Source organism: Meleagris gallopavo, chromosome 14 (assembly GCF_000146605.3).
Source record: "Meleagris gallopavo isolate NT-WF06-2002-E0010 breed Aviagen turkey brand Nicholas breeding stock chromosome 14, Turkey_5.1, whole genome shotgun sequence".
Taxonomy (NCBI): Eukaryota; Metazoa; Chordata; class Aves; order Galliformes; family Phasianidae; genus Meleagris; species Meleagris gallopavo.
The window spans coordinates 1,740,162-1,760,552 of NC_015024.2; the positions used below are offsets into that span (position 1 = coordinate 1,740,162).

Here is a 20,391-nt window from a genome sequence, read left to right on the forward strand (position 1 = left end):
ACGCTCAATGGGCACGGGTGGGAGGCACACAGGGGACGCGGACACAGGGATATTAAGGGGGTACGTAGGCATGGGACAGTCACAGGGCACTTGGGGACATGGACATGGGGACACATTCATCAGGGGACACAGGATAATAAAGGGACACAGGGACAGGGCAGCCCGGGGCTGGGAATGTGGGCTGCATGAGCCCACCCGTGTCCTGCTTGTGTCCCCTGGCACAGCCCAGCCAAAGGGAACAAGCCAACGTCCTTCCTCCCTCCTCCCCCATCCCCTGGGAAATGATGCAGCCACCACCTGTGAAGTGAAAATATGAACATTATTTAATAACTGAGTCTCTGTAATAAACCATTTGAAAATATTTTACAAGGAGTCACACGCACAATATCTTACAAATTGTCGTTTTGTTGGTTTTTGAAGTTTTCCAACTCTTCTGTACAAAAAGAAAAGAACAAATTAAAAATAAATTAAATTAAACCAATTAAAAACCCAAAGCCTTTGAATGAGCAGAGAGAAGCTTTCGGGGTGGGGAAGGGGCGGACACGGCGCTGGTGGGGCAGGGGGCCGGGGCTGCGCCGTCCCTTCGTCTCTTGGTTTTAACTTAAAATAGACTAGATATGTATATATTTATAGTTCTGTATAGTGGCGGTTTCTCGCGGAGCACCTAACTAGACTACAGCAGTACACACACTCCTGGTAACACAGAGCCATCTGTTCAAACACGGTTCCCAGAGACAGTAACCAAACACACACTGACTGAGAAAGCTACAAGCAGAATGACCATTAATTAACCCCAGCGCTTATCAGCGCCTCCCCAGCCCCTCCGGCTGGCCCTGTGCCCACTCCTGTCCCCCCAAACGCCGGTGGGGCCGGGGCTGGGGACAGCCAGCGAGGAGCTGACAGCACCTGGCACTTGGCACGGCCCTGCTGGGAACACAGGGCTGGGGACAGGTGGCACGTCCCGTCAGGAGACACAAGGTGTGTCCCGTTTGGGGACAGGCAGCACGTCCTGTCTGGGGACATATGGCACATCCCGTCTGGGGACAAGTGGCATGTCCCCTCTGGGGACACACTGTGCTTCCCGTCTGGGGACATGGTGCATCCCATCTGAGGACACACGGTGCATCCCATATGGGGACACTCAGTTCTTCCTGTTTGGGGACACACAGCACGTCCCATTTGGAGATGCTCAGTGCATCCCGTTTGGGGACACAAAACACGTCCTCTTTGGGGACACACAGTGCATCCCATCTGAGGACACGTGGCATGTCCCTTTTGGGGACGCTCAGAGTGTCCCATTTGGGGACACATGTCCTGCCCTGTCCCGCTGGCTGGTGTGCGGTTTCTTTTGCAGGGCGGAACAGAGGGGCCAAGCAGAGCTGGGGCAGACGGATGGGAAAGGTTTCACAGTGATCTGCAGAACAGAAAAGAAAAAAAATACAATTTTTGTGTTTTTTTTTTTTCTCCTTTTCACCCCAATATCTGTGCCCAAGACACATGAATGAGAGCAGATGAGCTGAGGGTGGGGACCATGGGCTTGGTCCGGTCCCGGTGAAGGTGACACGTGGCTCCCCGCACTGAGCCCCGTGCCGCAGGGACACTGCAACCACTGTCCTCCTGCAGCCCGAGGGCCGGCATCCCCGTGACCACACTGAGCAGGACAGGCAGGCCAACTCCTCTTCCCTTTTTTTTTGTGTGTAATTTTTTCCCCTTTTATCCCACGTGTCTTTGTCACTGACAACACGCACCATCGTTCTCCAGGCTGAACTAGATGTAAAAAGATCTGGTTTAAAATCTTGAGGCTAAAAAAATAGGCGAGGGGGGGCTGCAGTGATGGGGGGCAGCCAGAGGGGGCTTTCGGAGTCCAAGTGCCCGTGGGGGGCCGGATGCCGTCCCGGCTGGGGGGCCTCCTGCCCACACCCCAGCTCTTCTTTGGATGTGGCCATGGGGAGCGCGGCCCCGAGGCCATGGGGCTGTGGGGAGGTTGCTCCCATCCCACCGGGCCTTGGAAAGGGAATGGAGATGGAGGCTGAGAGAACAGGAGGGCGGCGGGCGTGGGTTAAAGGCAGGCGGCCGGGGGCAGCGGGTGCCGGCTGGTGCTGGCGTAGAGGAGCAGCAACTGCAGGGAGAGCAGGACCCCGAGGGAGGGGGTGAAGGATGCCCCTCGGCCGCAGTCTGAGGTATCTTCCTGGGGGGGCAAAGGGAGAGCAGACATGGGGCACTCACAGAGCCAACACCACACCGCAGGGAGATACGGTGTGACCTGCCCCTGTGCCCCCACATAACGATGCTCCCCTGGGCCTCCCATGGTGATGCCCCCTCCCTTAGGGACCCTACGGCTCCGAATTCCCCCAGAAGGAAATCTCATGGCTCTGATCTCCCACAGAGAGGCCCCCAAAGCTCTGTCCCCACCCTTCCCAGGAGGGCACCCCAAGGCTCTGCCCCCCTCCGGGGGGATTCCCCCCTCTGATCCCTTTCAGTCCCCTCCCCCATCTCCGTGCTCCCTCAGCCCCTCACGTACTGTTGCATTGTAGTCAAAGCAGATGTGGGGGCCTTTCCGGTAGCGGGGCCTGTCCACCAGCTCACACTGGTTCGGGTCTCTCGGGGGAGCTTAGTGGGTCAAGGAAACGATGGGGACCAGTGTGGCAGGAGAACACGGCGCACCTCAAGGTCCTCACGGTGCCCCATGGCCACGAGGCAGCTCCCCCTGCCCTGCCCTCCCCTTGCCCCCTCGTCCCTGTGCCACCTGCGGGGATGGCCCCGTGGCTCCAAAGGATACCCCTGACCTCAGCCTGCAGCAGCTTGACGGACTCGCATTGGCTGCACAGGGGCTTGTCAGCCACCACGAAGAGCAGGTTGGTGTTGGCCAGCCTCTGCGCGTGGAACAGCCTGAAGGACGCACGGGTGGCGTTGGCCTTGTGTCACCATCCCCCCATGAAGCCCACGGGGACACTGCCAGGATGTAGGGGACAGACCCACCTGGAGCAGTTCCCGCAGTCGATGATGGCGTTGTAAGTGGCGTTGACGGTGCTGAAGTAGTACTGCGTCTGCTTCATGATGCAGCTCGTCTCCCTCGCCTCCATGCCTTCTGCCATGACGTCCTCTGCATCGACACAGTGTCCCGTGGCTGTGGGTGCCCAGCAAGGGGACATCACCCATCCACCCACCCCTGGAACCAAGGTGGCTCTCACCTGTCTGGAACCAGCTGCTGTAGGTAAGGCTATAGAGGAACTGCTGGAAGAGGGACCTGGAGATGGGAACGTGGCTGTGTGAGCTGTGCAGCCCTGGGGACACACTGGTGTCACCCAGTGGTGCCCCAGACAAGGGATGGGATGGCACTCATAGAATCACGGAATCATTTAGATTGGAAGTGATCCCTTAAGTCATCAAGCCCAACTGTTGACCCAGCTCTGCCAAAATCACTGTGAAGCAAACACATGTCCCAAACACCACATCCACGTCTCTTTGATACCTCCAGGGATGCTGACGCCAACCACCTCCCTGGACAGCCTGTCCCAATGCTTCACAACCCTTTCAGTAAAGACATTTTTCCTGACATCCAACCTAAACTTCCCCTGGCACAACTCCAGGCCATCCCTTCTCATCCTACAACTTGTTGCTCAGCGGAAGAGATCAACTCCATCTCGTCACAGCCTCCTTTGAAGTCATTGCAGAGGGCAATGAGGTCTACCTGAGCCTCCTCCTCTCCAGGCTAAACGATCCCAGTTCCCCCAGCCTCTCCCCACCTAGATTTGTTCTCTAGGCACTTCCCCAGCTTCACTGCTTTCCCCTGGACACCCTCCAGCACCCCAATGTCCTTCTTGCTATGCGGGACCCAGCACTCACCAGGCTGCCGCCGAGGTCCACCAGGCCAGGTTCAGCAGGTCGGCCACGGTGGGCTGCGGGAAGAGGGGTGGTGAGGTGGTGGGACCCATGAACAGTGCCGGCACACCCATGGGTCGATGGGCACTCACCACAAAGACACCACGTGGTGCAGCGCCTGTGTTGCTCTGGGCCTCAGGGGCACAGACGGACTGGAAGTCGTAGGACTCTTTGCGGGCATAGAAGGAGTTGTTGTAGAGGGCAGACATCAGGTTGGCATCTACCTCGCTGAAGAACTTGCCCACCTGAAGTGAGACATCGGAACAGTCTGCACCCAGTGGCACGGAGCAGACCTTGCTTTGGGGTCTGCTGTGGCAGGGACTCAAGCGAGGGTGCATTATGCCACGTGTGACATGAATTTAGAAGCCTCAGCTCCCTGCTGCCATCAGGACTCAGCATTCCGGGGATTGCACTGCTCACCTGGTACCAGTGATCCTCCTGATTGGAGAGCACCAGGAAGCCACCGTCATCAATGAGGACGCAGATGAGGTCCTGGGAAAAGAGGACAGCATCACCCACCTGCCTTGTCCTCCGTGGGCAGGGCAGTAGGGATCTCCAGCACCACCTTCACTCACCCCTCACCCAGGGACTTCTTCCCCTTGGGAGGGCCTGCAGCTACAGGGACTGGGCACCACCCAGCCCTGCTCTCAACACTCACCTTGTTGTTGGCCTCACAGTCCATCTCACAGCTGCTCGAGGGGTCACACTGTCAACCAAAATGGTGGCAGAGAGTGGGGTCAGTGGCACCGTCCTTCCCTGTTCAGGGAGGATGTGCCCCCAGTGGGCTGGAAACTGGTGCCATGTACTGGGTGATGGGGCTGGAGCTGCAGGCCAGTGGGGACATGGGCAGCAGCGCCCAGGAGTGCTCCCCAGTCATGTCCCTGGCAAGCAGAGCCCTGTCCCCATCCCCAGCCCGTCCCCAGCATACCCGGCGGGAGCCCAGCTGGTCACGGTCTGTCCGGTTGCTTGCCAGAACCTTGAACTTCTCCGCCCAGGCCTCCAGGTCCAGCTTCACCCCGACCACTTGGGGAGAGGAGCCGCAGTCAGAGGGGGGAAGGGGTCAACCCTGGCTCTGGAGGGATGGGGACATCCCCAGCCCAGTCGTACTATCACCCAGCCCCTGCACACCTGCTGGCTTCAGCGTCTTGCCCCCGATGCTGAGCTCCACGGCGGTGCTCACCAGGATCCCAATGGTGTTGTTCTCCAGATCCAGCCCCTGGTACCCATCTGTGGAGGACAGGGGTGGCATGAAGTGGCACATGGGGACAGCCAGGGCACACCTGCAGTGCTCTGCAGGCACTCACCATCCCTGTAGGGTGGTTTGAATATGTAGCCCTTGTTATCTAGGCTCCTGCGGTAGAAGCTGGCATTGAAGGGCTCCGGCTCCTCCTCCCAGTCATCTGCGGCTCTGGAAGGGAGCGGACACAGCCATGGGTGCCCCTTGTCCCCAGCTCTGCCATCGGATGTGCCACCACAAGAAAGCAGGCAGGGGCACCCCACCAGAACACTCACTTGTTTGGGAAGACACGGGTGATGCCACCATCTGTGGCTGCGAAAACAGCCAGGAGACTGTACCTGCAGGGAGAGGGGGGTATGCAGAGTGTCAGTGGGGCTTTGTTGTGTCCCTGTCACCTGTCCCAGCCCCTCAGTGTCCCCAACCCCCTCTGTCCCCACATCCCCAGGGACAGCTACAGGGAAGGGTCCTCTGTCCCCTGCCTACGTGTTGAGGTCCTGGTCCTTCCAGACGCGCTCCACCAGCTGCTGCGTGATGCCTGTGTCCAGGATTAGGTTGTGCAGGAGGAAATTGTCACCTTGGGAGAGGAGCAGCATGAGGTGAGGGCCGGAACCTGTGGGGCTGGTCATGCCCATGACCTGCATCCCGCCCCCGTGAGCTGACCCCGGCTACTCACACTGCTTGGAGTCTGGGGTCACCTTTTCCATGAGGGCAATAAAGTTCTCCAGGAACTCGGTGTTGTTATCTGACAAGTCGAGGTCTTTGCAATACTCTCTGGGGTTTGGGTGACAAAATGTGTGGTTCACAAGGATGAAAAAGGTAAGGTCAGTTTTCCCCCCATGCCAGTCGTGCTCATGTCCCCTCACCTGCTGGGCTCCAGCCAGGTGCCCAAGGCCCCATGCCACCTCCTCACCCCAAACCCAGCATGGCAGTGAGGAGCAAGCTTTGCTGGGCTGTGGGTATCTCCACCACTTGTGGTACCTCTGACTCCATCACCTCTGCAGCCACTGAGGTGCCACCAATGTGCTGTTAACCCCTTGGTATAAACTGGTGCACCCCATGCCCCGTTCTCCCCATACTGGTGGCACTGGGTGCTGTTGCAGCCACCATGCTACATGTCCCCATCCATACCCGCTGGCAGTGGTACTTACCTCGGGCACATGCTGGGGACCCTGGTGACAGGGATGGTGATGCTATGCCCGCCCTGCTGGGTGCACCCAGGGTCTGGTTGCTGGGCATTACCGGGGTGAGGGCTGCCTTGGGACCCTTTCCACAGGGCCACCGTGTCCCCTCTCGGGGGAGCAGCCATCTGCACAGCCGCGCGGATGCACACGGGTACACGGACGGCACGCCCACGGGGAGAATACGGGATATACGGTTTCTGAAAATGATTGGTGGCACATCCTATGGGTGCCTGCTGAACAGGAGGGGGCTCAGGGAGCTGCTCCATGGCCCAGAGCGCTCGCCCCACTTTTTTTCATCCAAAGCTCCACAGCTCCAGCTGCAAAAGCCACGTCCCCCTGCTGCGTCCTGAGTCAATGCTCCCTAGCTAAGGCAGGGCAGATTGAGGCAGAGCCGCTCCTCCCACTCCATTCTCCATCCCTATCTTGATCACACCATGGACAGCTTCTTAATTATAGGATTTGTACATTTCTTGTTGAGATTCTGCTTTGGCTTCCATGGTTCTCAGACCTCACTGCCCCTGTACATCGCGCGAGGACAAAGGACAGCCCCAAAGTCACCTCTGATGCTGTGCTGCAGGCACCATAGGATTGACCTGCCGAATGCAAATTGCAATGACGAGGACCCCACCAGCAGGTTGCTTGGCTGCAGCACCGGTGCATGAGCACACAGATGATCTGCCAGAGGTGTTAATGAGGGATGCTCATGGGTTGCACTCTGCAGCCATGAAGGATGGGGTACTGGGTGCCTGCACACCCTGCCTGGTGCCCTCTGCTGACTGTGATGCAGGTGGAGGAGCACGTCTGTCTGTCTGTCCGTCTGTTCATCTCGGATTTTCAGAAACGATACCTATATATGCACGTGCATAGGCAGGGCCTCGCCACGTCCATATATACCGCGCTGACCGCAAGCCCCCGGGGGGACCTGTGCCACCATCACCGTGCGGCACACGGGCACACAACACAGAGCTGCAGGGGAGGTAGGCAAGGCGAGGTGGGGGCAGCAGGGCCGGGGGGATGCACACCTCGGCAAGCGCACACACAGAGCTACCTGGGAGCAATGAACACATGTCCCTCCGACTCAAAGCTGTTGGGCAGCAGGTATTCAAAATCTGCAACAGAAAGGCGATGTTATCCGGCGGGGCTGCAAACGGAGATGCTGGGGGGCTCAGGAGGGAGAGAGACAGACAGAGAGAGGGCAGGGACAGAGACTGGCTGCGTTGGTAACAAGAGAGAAAGGAAAGCCGTCGTGCTGGCCGGAGGCCCCCGCGGCACGGAGTGCCCACCAACGCGCTGCCAGCATGGGGAGGATTTGGACCGAATTGGCGTCGGAGCACAGTTGGCTCAGTTGGGCGGCACGCTGGGACGCGTGCACACACACGCATATATATGTGCGCATGGATATATATGCATGTTTGGTGGCGTCTCTCTCTTATTAGGGTCATCGACAACGGGAGGAACCGCATGCTGTGCTCGTGGAGAACCGCCGAAACACTTGGTCATCGGAGAGAAAAGGAGTTTTCAGGCATCGGCATGGCCAAACCAGGCACCTTGACGAGGACAGTCCAACCCGCGGCTCACCAGGGAGAGGGGCCGAGCAACGCGCTGTGGGGTCCTGTTGCGGGCCCCCCCATCCCTGGGGCACAGCCCCAAATCCTCGTCCACCCCGCTCCTATTTGGGGGGTCCTCGCTCCCAGGGATGTCCCCTTGGGGCAGCGGTGGATGCGTGCGTGTGGGGAGGTGACATCCTGGGTCCCCACGGTGTTCCCCCACCCACAGCGCGTTGTGCGGCCGGGCAGTGCGGCACGGCCAGAGGTTGGACTGTTGCTCTCCGAGGGCTGTAGGCAGGGACTGGGAACAAGCCGATGAGAGGAGGAGGAGGAGAGGAGCACAGAACGCTCGCACTGAGCCCATCCGCATTGCCATTGCAGGGGCAAGGGAGGAGGCAACTCAAGGCTGATGGGACAGGGCTGAGGGGGACACCGCTGCCCGCTGCCGCTCCCTGGCTCCCGGCCCCACTGTTCCCTCCCTGTCCTCCCACCGTGGCCATGTAGGTGCCGTATGATGTGGGTGTGCGCATGGCAGGGACGCTGTCATGTCCCACTGTGGATGACACTGGTGACAACCACCTGGCTGTGTGGGGTGACCGCCTGCAGACCCCGATGCCAGGACATCAAGCCCTGGGGTGAGAGCTGGTGCCTGGATGGGGCTGATGGTATCCTTGCAGGGCAGGGGACATGCAGCATGGTGACATCACAGCCCATCCCAGAAAGCCCATCCCAGGGGGCAAGGGAGCGGTGGTGAGGGCACCACTGGGGTCCCTGGGCCCCGTCCCTCCACCCCACATCCCCAGCCCTGCTCTGCACAGCCCTATCCCGTTCAGGTTGAGTTGTCTTGAGGGGGGAAGGGAAGCAGAGGAGCTGGGTTCGGGGGGGGAGAAGAGAACCGGAGGGGTGAGAGCAAGGAGAGGGCAGCGAGAAGAGGGTTCGGCAGAGGAGGAGCGGGATCCCGGCTAGCTACTGAAAACCTCGTCCATCAAAAACAATTTTGGATGAGACCGGGCCTGGAGCAGTATCAGGTCGGATTTTGGAGAAATGTGCAGGAAGGGAGTGGGGTCACCGTGGGAAAGCTCTCATGAACATAACAAGACATGTCGCTTCCAAGTAACAGGGGGCTGGAGGAGTGGAGGAGGAGAGGAGAAAGAGGAGGAGGAGGAGGAGGAGGAGGGGGAGGAGGAGGAGGAGGAGAAGGCAGGGTCGTGGCGGTTTGCAGGTTTGGCAAACGGGCAGGGAAATGGGCAAGCGAGGGGAGGTGGGAGCCGTGGAGGCAGGGCTGGGGCCGACACGGGGCGGGACGGGTGGTGAAGGTGAGTGGTCTGAGACTGAAAATACTTGCCCTTCATTTTGATGTTTGGTACTGTGTGAATCCACCATAGAGAGAAAGCAAGAAAAACAACAAACAAAAAAACAACAAACGAAAAAAAAGGGGGTTGGGTGGAAAGGGGGGAGGGGGCACAAACAATATTTTATTCAATCGCCGTTTGAATAAAAATATTGTGTATCATAATCATACCAAAAGGAAACCTCTTGCAAAAAACGACACGTAAAAGAAAAAGGAAAAGAAAAAAAAAGTAAAGAAACAAAAAGGCCACAGTGAAATAATAAAAGATGCCGAGATATCACTAGAGAAATATATATATATATTCAGTACTCCAAAGGAAAATGCGAGTCAGCAGCAAACACTTGCAACAGTCTTGGTACAGCGATGCTCGCACTGCGGGGCATGCAGAACGGCGGGCGGGGGGCGGAGGTGGGGACCCCCCTCCCGGGGTCCGGGGGCTCCTGGCAGCCACAGGGCCGAGGCCGGGGGGTGGAGGCTGGAGCTGCACGGCCCGCTGTCGGGAGAGGGTGGGAGTCCGGGGTGGGGGGAGAGGGGGCCAGGCTAACACACAAGTACACGGATTCAACCGAAAGGAAAAAATCAAAACCAACCGAAAGCGAACTCATTGAAACAATAAGAATGGTTGAAAGCAAAGAATTGTAATCAAACAAAGAAAATAATAATAAAAAAAAGACCCATGCAAACTTTCACAGGCTTGGCAAATTCCCTGTGCTGCAGCGCTATCCTGGCCCCAGCAGTGCCGGCCGCTCGGGTGCCACGTGCCAGCACCCAGCCCTGGGCGCAGCTGGTCCTGCCTCGGGTGTGTGCGCTCACCTCCTTGCGCCTCTTGGGCTCGCTTTTTAGTTTGCTTTCCTCTCAGAGCTATTCTCATCCCTTTTCTCATAGGGTTTGGCTTCGTTCTTTCCCCCCCGACAGCCGTATCTGGGGGGTGGGCAGGGGCAGAGGGTGTGCGGGGGGGACACGGAGGGGAAGGGGCTACTTACACTTCACTTGCAGGATCTGGTCACTGAGGTTGGCCTGGATGTAGTAGGTGCTGTAGGGGGGCAGGACCAGTCCCAGGCTGCAGGGGAAGAGCAGATGGGCAGCATAAGGCACGGCATCATGCAGCATCCATGGGCATTGTGCGGGCATCCATGGACACTGTGGGGCACCCAGGACAAACATGGGGCACCGAGAATTCCTGGGGCACTCATAGGCATCCTGGGGCATCCATAACCATCATGGAGTACCCACTGGTATCCTGGGGCACCCAGGGCCACCACAGAGCCTTCATGGCCACCATGGAACATCTGTGGCCATTAAGAGGCATCCAGGACCATTCCGGGGCACCGAGGGCCATCACAGGGCACCCACGGCCATGATGGGACCAATCACAGTCATCCTGGAGCACCCAGGGACATGCTGGAGTACCTGAAGCCACCTTGGTGCGCCTAAGGATGTTACTGGAGCACCCGGGATTTCCCATTGCCCCCAGGGCCATCCCCTGGGCAGAGGGAGGTGACCAGCCAGCCCAGCCGAGGTTGTTTTCAATACTGAGGGCAGCGAGTGCCTGCCTGGGCACCCTGGGAGATGTGTGTGGAAGACAGACCAACTGACCCCAAAGAGGGGGAGCCAAAAAGAGTGGTGACCCTCAAACGAAGGGTCAGAAGATTCCCAGTGAGCAGAGAATGGAGAAAACTCTTATATGGCCAATGGCTCTGGGAGAATCCATGCATCAGGAGGGCTCGGCACATGAGACTGTGAGATGGGAGTGGGGAAGGAAGAGATGGGAGGTGGTCCTGGGGCTGCCAAACCCATGGAAGATGCTGTGGGAGTGTGCCAGGCCGGTGGGCACTGGCTGCAGAGGTGTGGTGGCATTTGGTGACAGCATTCACGCCCAGCGCCGAGCTGGGAGAGCGCTGTCTTCAGGGTAGTGCTTGGCGGTCTTGGAGGTCTTTTCCAGCCCAGAGGATTCTGTGATTCTACAGATGTGGAGGAAGCTTTGCTCTCCATCTCCAAAGCAACATGTGCAATGACCTGGAGTGCACCTCTGCCACTCCCTGTCTGTGGGGTACGCTCGAGGTGGCCTTGGGGACCTCTGGAGCTCCTCGCATGTGTCCCCATGCTGGCGCAGGTCCTGTGAGGCCGCTCACCTGTAGTTGGTGCTTTTGATGGGAGCCCACGTGTAGGTCCTGAACACCTCGTCGATGTATTGCTGTTGGGTGGGGGTGGTGGGTCAGGGCTCTGCATGCTGGCACCACCCCACGTGCCATGCCCCATCCCTGCAGTGTTACCTCATCCAACGACTTGATGAGTGTCTTGATGAACCTCTGCCCATCGTTCCCATCAATCATGCTTCTCCGGATCTGGGGGACATGGAGAGGCACGTGAGGGCAGTCTGGTTCCCGTGCCACCAAATGTCACCCAGGGATGGTGACTGGTCCCCAGCGGCAGCCCAGTGGAGCCAGCCTACACTGCTGTGTCCCAACCCTGCCCACCTCCTCCTTGTTCTCATCCTCCAGCTCGGCATCCAGGAAGTCCAGTGTCACGGGCTCACGGAAATTGATGATCTGTTGGCGGAGGGGGAGGGCTTGGGAAGGGCTCAGGTCTCCCGCAGACTTTGCTGAGCACAAACAAACTCATCACAGCCCCCCACCCATGGTAGGACAGAGAGGCTGCTGTCACCTGACGGGCAGCCTGTTAGCATGGAGATGGGTGGAGCGTGACATAGCTGCCAACAAGACAAATGGGCCCTGGCAGTTCCTCACCACTTGGTCATCACTCGCTGCCCAATGATGAATTCCCACAATTAGCTCCTCTGCAGGAGCTGATCTCCTGGACTAATGAGCCTATTTGCCTAAGATCCCTGGGAATTCCTATTTCCCCTGGGTCATGGCAAAATCCTACACACTGCTGTCAGGAGGGTGGCAAGAGCTTCACATGTGCTATGTCTCCTGGCCACGGTGTCCTCCAGGGGCAGAGGTGAGGTCCTAACCAGAGGTGCACCCACTCACCTGGGGCTGCAGGTTGGGGTGCAGCAGCACGTAGCCATTCAAATCAATGGCGAAGACGTAGCCATTGGCGCCCAGCTGTGGGGGGACATGAGGAGGGGTGAGCTGTGCCATTCGTGGTGAGCCCATGCCACCCCTGAGCCCAGCCTCTGCAGGCCCCCAGCCTCCCCCAAGGCTCATTTTTCCTCTCCAACCCCCAGAGTTCAGCTCCCCCTTTTGTAGAGTCCTGGAATGGGAAGCATGCAGGTGCAATGGAACCCAGCCATTTTCTTCTCTCCTTGACTCTGAATATTGTATTCTGAACCACTGCCCATTGTCTCTGCAATTGGCTCTGCTCTGTGTTCCCAGGTGCTGGAGGTGCCCACACCATGCTCAGTACTGCAGTGTGGCACCAGGACCCTGGGGCAGGGGCAGATGGGGCAAAAGCTCCCCACGCACATTGTATCGTGGTGTCAGCTTCTTGATGTCGTTCAGCGCCACATCGATCCCCATCACGCCCAGGATGAGCTGGTTCTGGAAGGCAGCACGAGGCAGTAGAATCAGTGGCTGCACCCACACCCAGGGCGAAACCCTTCAGGCAGCACTCATGGGTGCTCACGGGAGCTGTGCTCACCCTCTGGCTCCACAGAGGGGACAGGACCCCAGGAGTGCTCCTACCTTCCTGTCGCTGTTGTCCTCTGTCAGGTTGAACACAGGCAGTGTGCCCGTCACCACCAGCCCCAGTCCCTGTAGCAGCACAGGAGGTGTCACCCAGCCCTGTGGTGGCACCTGGCTGTCACACCACATTAGGGCTGTGCCAGGTGGGCACCCTTACCAAAGCATCCTGGTAGACGTTGGTCCACTGCACCTGCTTGGCACGGTTCCCAGCCAGCACCATGGGCCTGCCCAGCACATCCAGGTACTCCTGCGGGGACAGGGGCAAGGGACAGTGAGACATGGGGCACAGACACCTCCTGCATGCTCCTGTCCTGTGCACGTGCAGGATGGAATCTCAAAGTGGGGCCACAGAGGTGCCAGCACGGCATCCTGCAGGGAACAGCTGTCCCCAAGGGTACATGGTGACAGCCCATATGTGAGGGAAAGGGGCAGGGGGTACTGCACAGGACATATTCCAACAGTACCAGTCTTTTGGGGCTGGGCAGCTTTTTGGAGTGCCCCAGAGGGCAGCTTTGCCTGCTGCTATGTGTCAGCACCCCGCCTCACCTGTGTGTTGATGCGGATGGCACCAATAGAGGGGATTTCGAAGTAGTAACCTCGGAAAGGAAAGAGAGATGCAGGTAGAGAGCCAGCATTCTGCAGCATCTGTCCCACTGCCTGCCCATGCTGCCAGCACCACTGCCAGCCCTCACGTGCCAGGTGACCCCACATCCCAGGGGTGCTTCCAGCCATGCGTGCCCAGCCCCTGCTCACCTTTGTTGGCACACGCCATCCACTGCAGCGGGGTCACGTCATAGTTGTGCTGCCCCACAGAGAAGGTAAAGACACGCACCTGCGGCACAGCATGGCTGTCAGGGCACATGGCAGCACTGGGATCCTGCTACAGGGCCCCAAGTTTGTCCTGTGACCCCATCTCCAAGGTGCTCAGAGCCTGCCAGCCCCTGCCCATCCCTGTTGCCAGGCAGTGGGGAGCGCTCACCGTCTTATTGGGCCAGTTGTACTTCTCAAAGACATCCTGCACCCGGTCCTCACCGCCATCCGTGAACATCATGATCATCTTGTTGCAGTTAGCACGCGTGATGTTAGACTGCGAGGTAGAGGGATGGCGTGTGAAGTGAGAGAGGGTACACGGGGAGAGGGATGCTAAATCCCAGCACCCATGGGTGCCTCTCAGAAAGCCCCCAGCACCCATGGGCACAGCCCCGGCTCACATTCTGCAGCTGGTCAAAGGCATATTCGAAGCCAGCCTTGTAGTCAGTTGTGCCCTTGGCCACCATGCCCTGCACATCCTCCTTGAAGACCTTCTTGTTGCGGATGTTGGCCTGCACCAGATGCTTGAAGCATGACACCGGCTTTGCCTTTTCGTTGAACTGGGAGGGAGAAGAGAGAGCGAAGGGTCTTGGGAAGGGGAACCAAAAGCAGCCCCAGCAGCGCATCTGTTCATTGCAGGGGATTTGGATCAGATAATCCAACTCAAATGATTCCATGATTCTATGGTTTAGTGATTCCATGATTCTATGATTCCATGACTCCGTGATTCTAAACTCATGGGCTGGAGGATGTCCCAGTAGTACAGGGACACTGGGGAACTGGAGACACTGGAGTTATCTCAACCTGAGTGTGCTCGCCTGGCACTTTGGGAAATCAGTTTGCTGTTTTGAAGACTAGACCTCTGGCTTTGGCATTTCCAGTCATGGAAATAGCACATCCTTGGCCAGCACCCTGCATATGGTGGGTCAATGGGCACATCCTGCTGCCTCTGCAGCGTGCTGCATAGCAGCTAGTGAGCAGAGAATTAAGGGGTGATGGAACAAACCCTATAATTGGCATTCTGGTACGTGTCTGGAGCATCTGGGTATGCACAGGAGGTGAGGGAACACGTGTGCCGAGCCGAGCCGAGCTGAGCCATGCTGCATAGAGGCAGCAAGAGCAGGTGCTGCCTTCTGCTTCTGCTCCGTTTCCTGGCAGCAGGGACTGCATTAGGGGAGCAGTGATGCGGTAGAGGGGCCAGACGTGCTAACGAGCACCGGCGTGGTCACGGCCAGGCGGGGGGGCAGAGGCTGCTGGCAGCCCAGCTCATCTCCATGCATGGCCACCACACTGCACTATGTCACGGGCTGGTGGCACTGTCATGCAAGCCAGTAATGCCATGGCTCCCTCTGACTTTGCTTGGGCTCAGGCATCCCCCAGTGGCTCAACGTTGCTGGGCTGATGGCCACCATGTCCCCAGCACTCCCCAGAGATCCGGGACCCCTCAGGGAGCATGGGGCAGGACTGGATCCCTACAACTCTCCTTGAGCAGGCCTTGAGCTGCTCAGCAGCTGCCAGCAGCACCAGTTGAGGATTTCTTGTAAAAGAAACAGAGCGGGGCTCACCGAGGCCACGTTGACGTAGTCATCATCCGAGAGCGTGTCCAGCATCTCGTGGACTGAGGTCTTCATCAGCTTGAGGGTGAGGCCGCTCACACTGCCGCTCCTGCCACAGAGAGGGGAGTGGGTACTTGGCACGGGGAGGTGGAGTGGGGGGTGCCCACTGCCCGCCTGCTCTACTCACACATCCACGATGATGACCATGTCCTTTGGGGATGAAGCACCCTGGATGTACCTGCGGGGCACAGAGGGGGTCAGTGTGTGGCAGGAGCTGTGCTGGGGGTCCCTAGTCCTGCCGATGCTGTGGCCCCACCAGGTGGGCATGTGGAGAGGCACGGCCAACTTGCCGCCGCGTCAGCTTAACGAGCTCTAAATGCTAAACTCCTCCATCATCGCAGCCCTTTTCTGCACGCTGATTGTGCTGACACATGCATCCATATTAAAATGTTATTTACCCCCCTGGAAGCTTCAAAGGCCAGGCTGATGAGGTTATTTTTAGCTCTGAAATAATAACGGCGTGTAAATCATCCTCCCACCCCCCAAACAAATCAGGAGCGCTTTCTCACCCCATAGATGCACCCAGGCTGTGCAGAAGCATCTGGCTTGGCCCCAGCCCCGTGGCACTGTCCTATAGAGCATAGGGATAGCTCTCCCCCTGCCCCAACTCAAAACCAGCACTGCTGTTGGGCCAGGGCCTCAGCTTGTTTCCCCCGCCTGCTCCTTGGGAACTGAGATGCTGTCTGTAATGGGTTGTGGCACCACATTTGTCTCCTGTGTCCCACTCAGATTAATACCCAGAGCTCCGCAGGAAAAGGCTTTATTTAATAGGGCCATTTGTCAAGGGAGGGGAAGGAAAGCTGGAGAGGCTGGTGGCACGGCTGGGACATGGGGACCCAATGTGCCCCACGGGGGCTCTGGGGATGGAGCTGCTGGGGTTGCTGGGGCACAGGTGGGCATCGTCAGTGGAGCAGTGTTAATTAGCACTGCCAAATGAGCACGTCTACCTGGGCTAATGGGGAGTGACTCCATCATACCCAGTGCAGTGTGTGGCTCAATGCAGCCTGCAGCCAGCACTTAGGCACCACGGTGCTGGCACTGCCTTTGCTGTCCTTCTGGTTCCCTGTTTGCTGCAGGAACGCTATGTGGGATCGGTGTGGGGCACCTCTACCTACGCCATTGAGATCTGAGGGCTTATCTCCACCCCCACCCTCACCTCACCAGTGCTGGAGGAGGGGAGGGAGCGGGAGCTGAAAGCCGCAGCCTGGCTGCCCCTGCCTGTGTTATTGTATCCATTTTCCAACGCCAACGATGTGTGAAATGAAAATTGGACAGAGCTGGCTGCTCACAGCACCGGAGCACGGCGTGCCGGGGGCAGCGGGGAGGGGGCACAGGGGACGGGGGCCCTCGCCTGTCCCCCCTCAGCCACTGCCCCCTTACCAGGGCCGTCTGCGCACGTCGTACAGGTCGATCTTATTGGGTGCTCTCCATGGGGTGGCTGTGGGGAAAGGTGAGCGTTGAGCAAGGGGGACCTGGGGACAGGGGACCAGGGGCAGGGGGCTGCACACATCACACACCAGGGTAGTAGCGGGTGACGCCGGTGGCGCTGCCAAAGACCTGCCAGAGTAGGGAGGGGTCTTCCTTGCGGTTCTCAATGAAAACGTCCTCCAGTGCCTGCGTCCAGTTCAGCTCGTTGAGGATCACGGTGGCTACAAGGCACAGACCGGGCGGTGGTGGGCACACCGGCATCCCACGGGGGACAGCGGGGCACATGGCACACCGTGTTCCTTCTACCCCTTCCCCAGGAGCCGCTGCTCTGCATTCCCGCTGGCCCCCGCACTTGATGCTGAAGCAATTAAGACGCCATCAAACAGAGGTTTTAAATTATTCAGCTATTAAAGCAGCAGATAAGCTCCTGGCAGCCTCAGCCCGCAGTTAATCAAATGGGGCCAACAGCATGCGGGGACAGTGGCATGTCCCCATGGGCATGGGGCTCCTCTTGGAACCCTGATGGCAGCAGGGCCCTGTGGTGCACCAACACAGCCAGGAAACCCCCTGTCCCGTTGGTGACAGTGAGGACTGCCACCCCTGGGTGACGTGTCCCCAATCCCTGCCTTGGGGCAGCACAGGGCTCAGCACTCCGTGGCGTGCAGCAGTGTGTCCCTGTCCCACCTCGTCCTTATCCCCATCCCCGCCCCACCAGCAAGCGATCGTAGCTTTAATTAAAAGTGGCACCGTAAATAAAACACACATAGGATGTCATTTGCATGTGTAGCCAGGGGTGACGGCAGAGGGTGGCTCTGCAGGGTTTTAATCAGCGCATGGGGACGTGCTCTCTGGACTGTCCCCAGCCCGGTCCCCAGCAGGGTGGTGGCTGTGCTCCCACACAGCACCAGCACTGCACTGGGGTTTGGAGCAAAGAATGCTTCCCCCAGCTCACTCTGCCTCCCCTCACTCTTATCATTTGTCTCATGAGCTGCTTGGCCTGTGTTGGCTGGGTAATAAAACTAATTGTAATTTCTAATCCAGAGATGCTGATGTGGTGAAATTGCTCTCTGGCAACATGGCTCTGAGTGTGCGAGACAGGAGCACGAGCTCTGTCCTTGTCACCTTGCCCAGGAGCCCTTGCCAAATGCCAGTGAGTGAGAGTGGCAGGGGGTGCAGGGCCGTGTGGGGATCGTGTTCCTCAGCAGCGGTGCCAGGGCTGGGTGCAGTGCACGGATGGAATCAGGCAGGCAGCAGTGCCCGCTCTGTGCAGAGCAGCCACTAGAGGGAAATGCAGACCGGCTGTCACCATGTGTCAGATGGACTGTCACTGCGCGCAGCTGCAGCCGGGAGAGCTGGGAGAGCTCTCGCTGCTCAGGAACTGTCACCTCTCTAAAGTGGACATGTCAGCCTGGCCCAGGTCCACAAGCTGGTGTGGCACATCCTGCTCTTCCACCACATACACCATTGTTCATCTATCTGTTCATCCATCCACTTGTCCATTCTTCTGTTCATCCATTGATCCACCCATCCATCTATACATCCCGTCCATCCATCCATCCATCCACCCACCCACTCATCCGTCAATCCACCTATCTGTCTGTCCGTCCATCTGTCCGTCTGTCAATCCATCCATCCATCCATCCATCCATCCATCCATCCATCCACCCTCATGCCACCTCATTGCCCACTGCTCTCACCTTGCCCAGGCCCACGACTGTGCTCTCCAGAGCACCCTGCAGGGCATTGATGCAAGGCTGAATATCTCCACATCATCCCACAATAGTCCTCTGCTGCCTTCCCTTGGGATTTCACCCTTAATACCCCTCAATAACCTCACCCCAAAGCATCCCAAACCCAGAGTGCACCCTGGGGACAGCCACTCTGTGGCTGGTGGGGACCCAGGGGACGCGGAGGCGGGCAGCTGGGGGCACTCACAGCCTTTGTAGATGTCAGTGGGGATCTGCACGGCAGCATATGAGTAGTTAACCTTGGTCTTGAAGTTGGCGTCGTCGGTGAACTCCAGCTTTAGGGAGTTGGACTTCTCCCGCTCGATTTCTTCCCCATCGGGATCATCCTGGGAAGGGAGCAGGGTCAGTGGGACATGCCCTGGGTGCCTCTGCCTCGCCCACCAGTCCCAATTCTGCTTAACCTGCCCTAGGGGTTTGGTAGCACCACCAGGCTGAAGTCAGACAAAAATCCCACCCGGGCAAAAAAATCCTTGAAAATCAATTAGTGGCAAGAGGCAACTATCAAAGAACAAATTAAAACCGAGCGCAGCTCAGCGCTCTGTCAATAAGCAATGCAAACAATATTTAATTATGGTGGAGAGATGGCAAATCCCTCACTGCTGGTGCTGGATCGCGCTCCCCCCCAGCGCCGGCACTCAGCCCTGAGCCCTGGGCAGGGGACGTGCTCTGTGCCCAGCCCAGCTGCTTGCTGCTGTGGGATGGTAGGAGGGCTGGGCCTGTGTAGGGAGGGAGGAGACGTGGCGGTGACATTGCCCTGACATTGGGAGAGTGGCAAAGCCATTCGCCACAGCTCGGGAGAGTAACAGGATTGCTGTGAAGGTTCGGTTTTAATTCCAAGAGATGTGTCGGCAGTGTAAGCGTGCTGCAGGCCACAGGGCCTCCCAAAAGATGCTGAACCCAATTATGGATGCAGGAACCTGGCTGCAGGCATGGATAGCTCTGCCTCCCTGGCATGGCGTAGCTGGGGTGGAAATCCAGGTTATGCTGTGCATTCTGCTCTATCACCCACCCCAAAGGTTGGGCGCTGTGGGCTGCTCCCGCCCCTACATGTGCCAATTTCAGTGACAAACACAGCTCTGCAGGGCCAGCGAAGGCCCCGTGTGTCGCTGACACCTGTACAGCCAGCAGCCCCACGGTGAGCTGATGCCACACAGCTGCTGTCAGCCCTGACCCACACAGCTCCAGGCCTAGCCTGGAGCTCTCTGGCATGGGGCAAGCCTCCCAGTGCAGCCTCTTGGAGCCATCACAGCCAGCTGGGGCACAAAGGGACCGTGAGTAGGGCCAGGGGCAGAAACACTGCATGCAATCGGTGCTGGAGCTGCTGCTGGAGCATGGGAGGGAACGATTTGGGGCTTATATCACTTTCACCAAGCACAACTCTGTGTACCCCTGGCCAGATTGTCGCAGCATTTCTCACCTTAGCATTTCAAAAGAACTCCGAAGCATCTACTGTATCTCACAAACGTTACTGTATGCCCAACGCAGCCTAAAGAGATGCTGCAGATCTGGATACTTTGTTTGACCGTTCTTGGCAACGCAACAGCATTACCCACGTGTATCAGCACCACCGAGCTCTCAGCAGCCGGCTGGGAGGTCGACCACATCCCTGTGGCTTTCTTTGGTGAGCTGCCCCGCGGAGTGACATCTCCATGGGAACGAGCCGCTAAGGATGGCTGGGGACGTGTCAGCACGGTGACAAACACTCGGTGACATCGCGGCCCCCGGCGGGCTCTGTGCCCCCAGGTGCCCCCACCTGCCTCCGTCCCACCGCGCCCTCGGAAGGAGAGCCCAGCCCAGCAGAACGCCCTTCTCCCTCCCCCAGCCCGGAGCCTTTCCTGGAACGCAGCAGCTCTGCAGCCACGCTCCTGCTCCGAGCAGCACGGCTATAAATAACAATCAGCCTCTCCAGCCGCCTCCCCTCGCCCCCTGCTTTTTTTTTTTTTT

The 20,391-nt window shown here is 58.3% G+C and overlaps 1 protein-coding gene across 1 annotated transcript; it reads right to left on the minus strand.

Moving 5' to 3' along the window:
- Positions 1–300: 300 nt before the first annotated feature.
- Positions 301–18,884, minus strand: CACNA2D2 (calcium voltage-gated channel auxiliary subunit alpha2delta 2; the record flags this gene model as incomplete). The annotated part of the gene is made up of 33 exons (XM_019619902.1): positions 301–2,188; positions 2,522–2,610; positions 2,780–2,889; positions 2,980–3,103; positions 3,192–3,247; positions 3,847–3,899; positions 3,975–4,127; positions 4,303–4,374; positions 4,541–4,588; positions 4,811–4,905; positions 5,011–5,109; positions 5,187–5,290; positions 5,395–5,457; positions 5,603–5,693; positions 5,793–5,890; positions 7,349–7,409; positions 10,182–10,258; positions 11,331–11,392; positions 11,472–11,543; positions 11,676–11,747; positions 12,192–12,266; positions 12,627–12,701; positions 12,846–12,914; positions 13,003–13,092; positions 13,392–13,441; positions 13,599–13,677; positions 13,825–13,932; positions 14,057–14,215; positions 15,221–15,320; positions 15,399–15,449; positions 16,652–16,709; positions 16,789–16,920; positions 18,635–18,884. Coding segments are annotated over 33 exons (3,024 nt in total), but the record flags the coding sequence as incomplete, so codon positions are not given.
- Between the last annotated feature and the right edge of the window lie 1,507 nt (positions 18,885–20,391).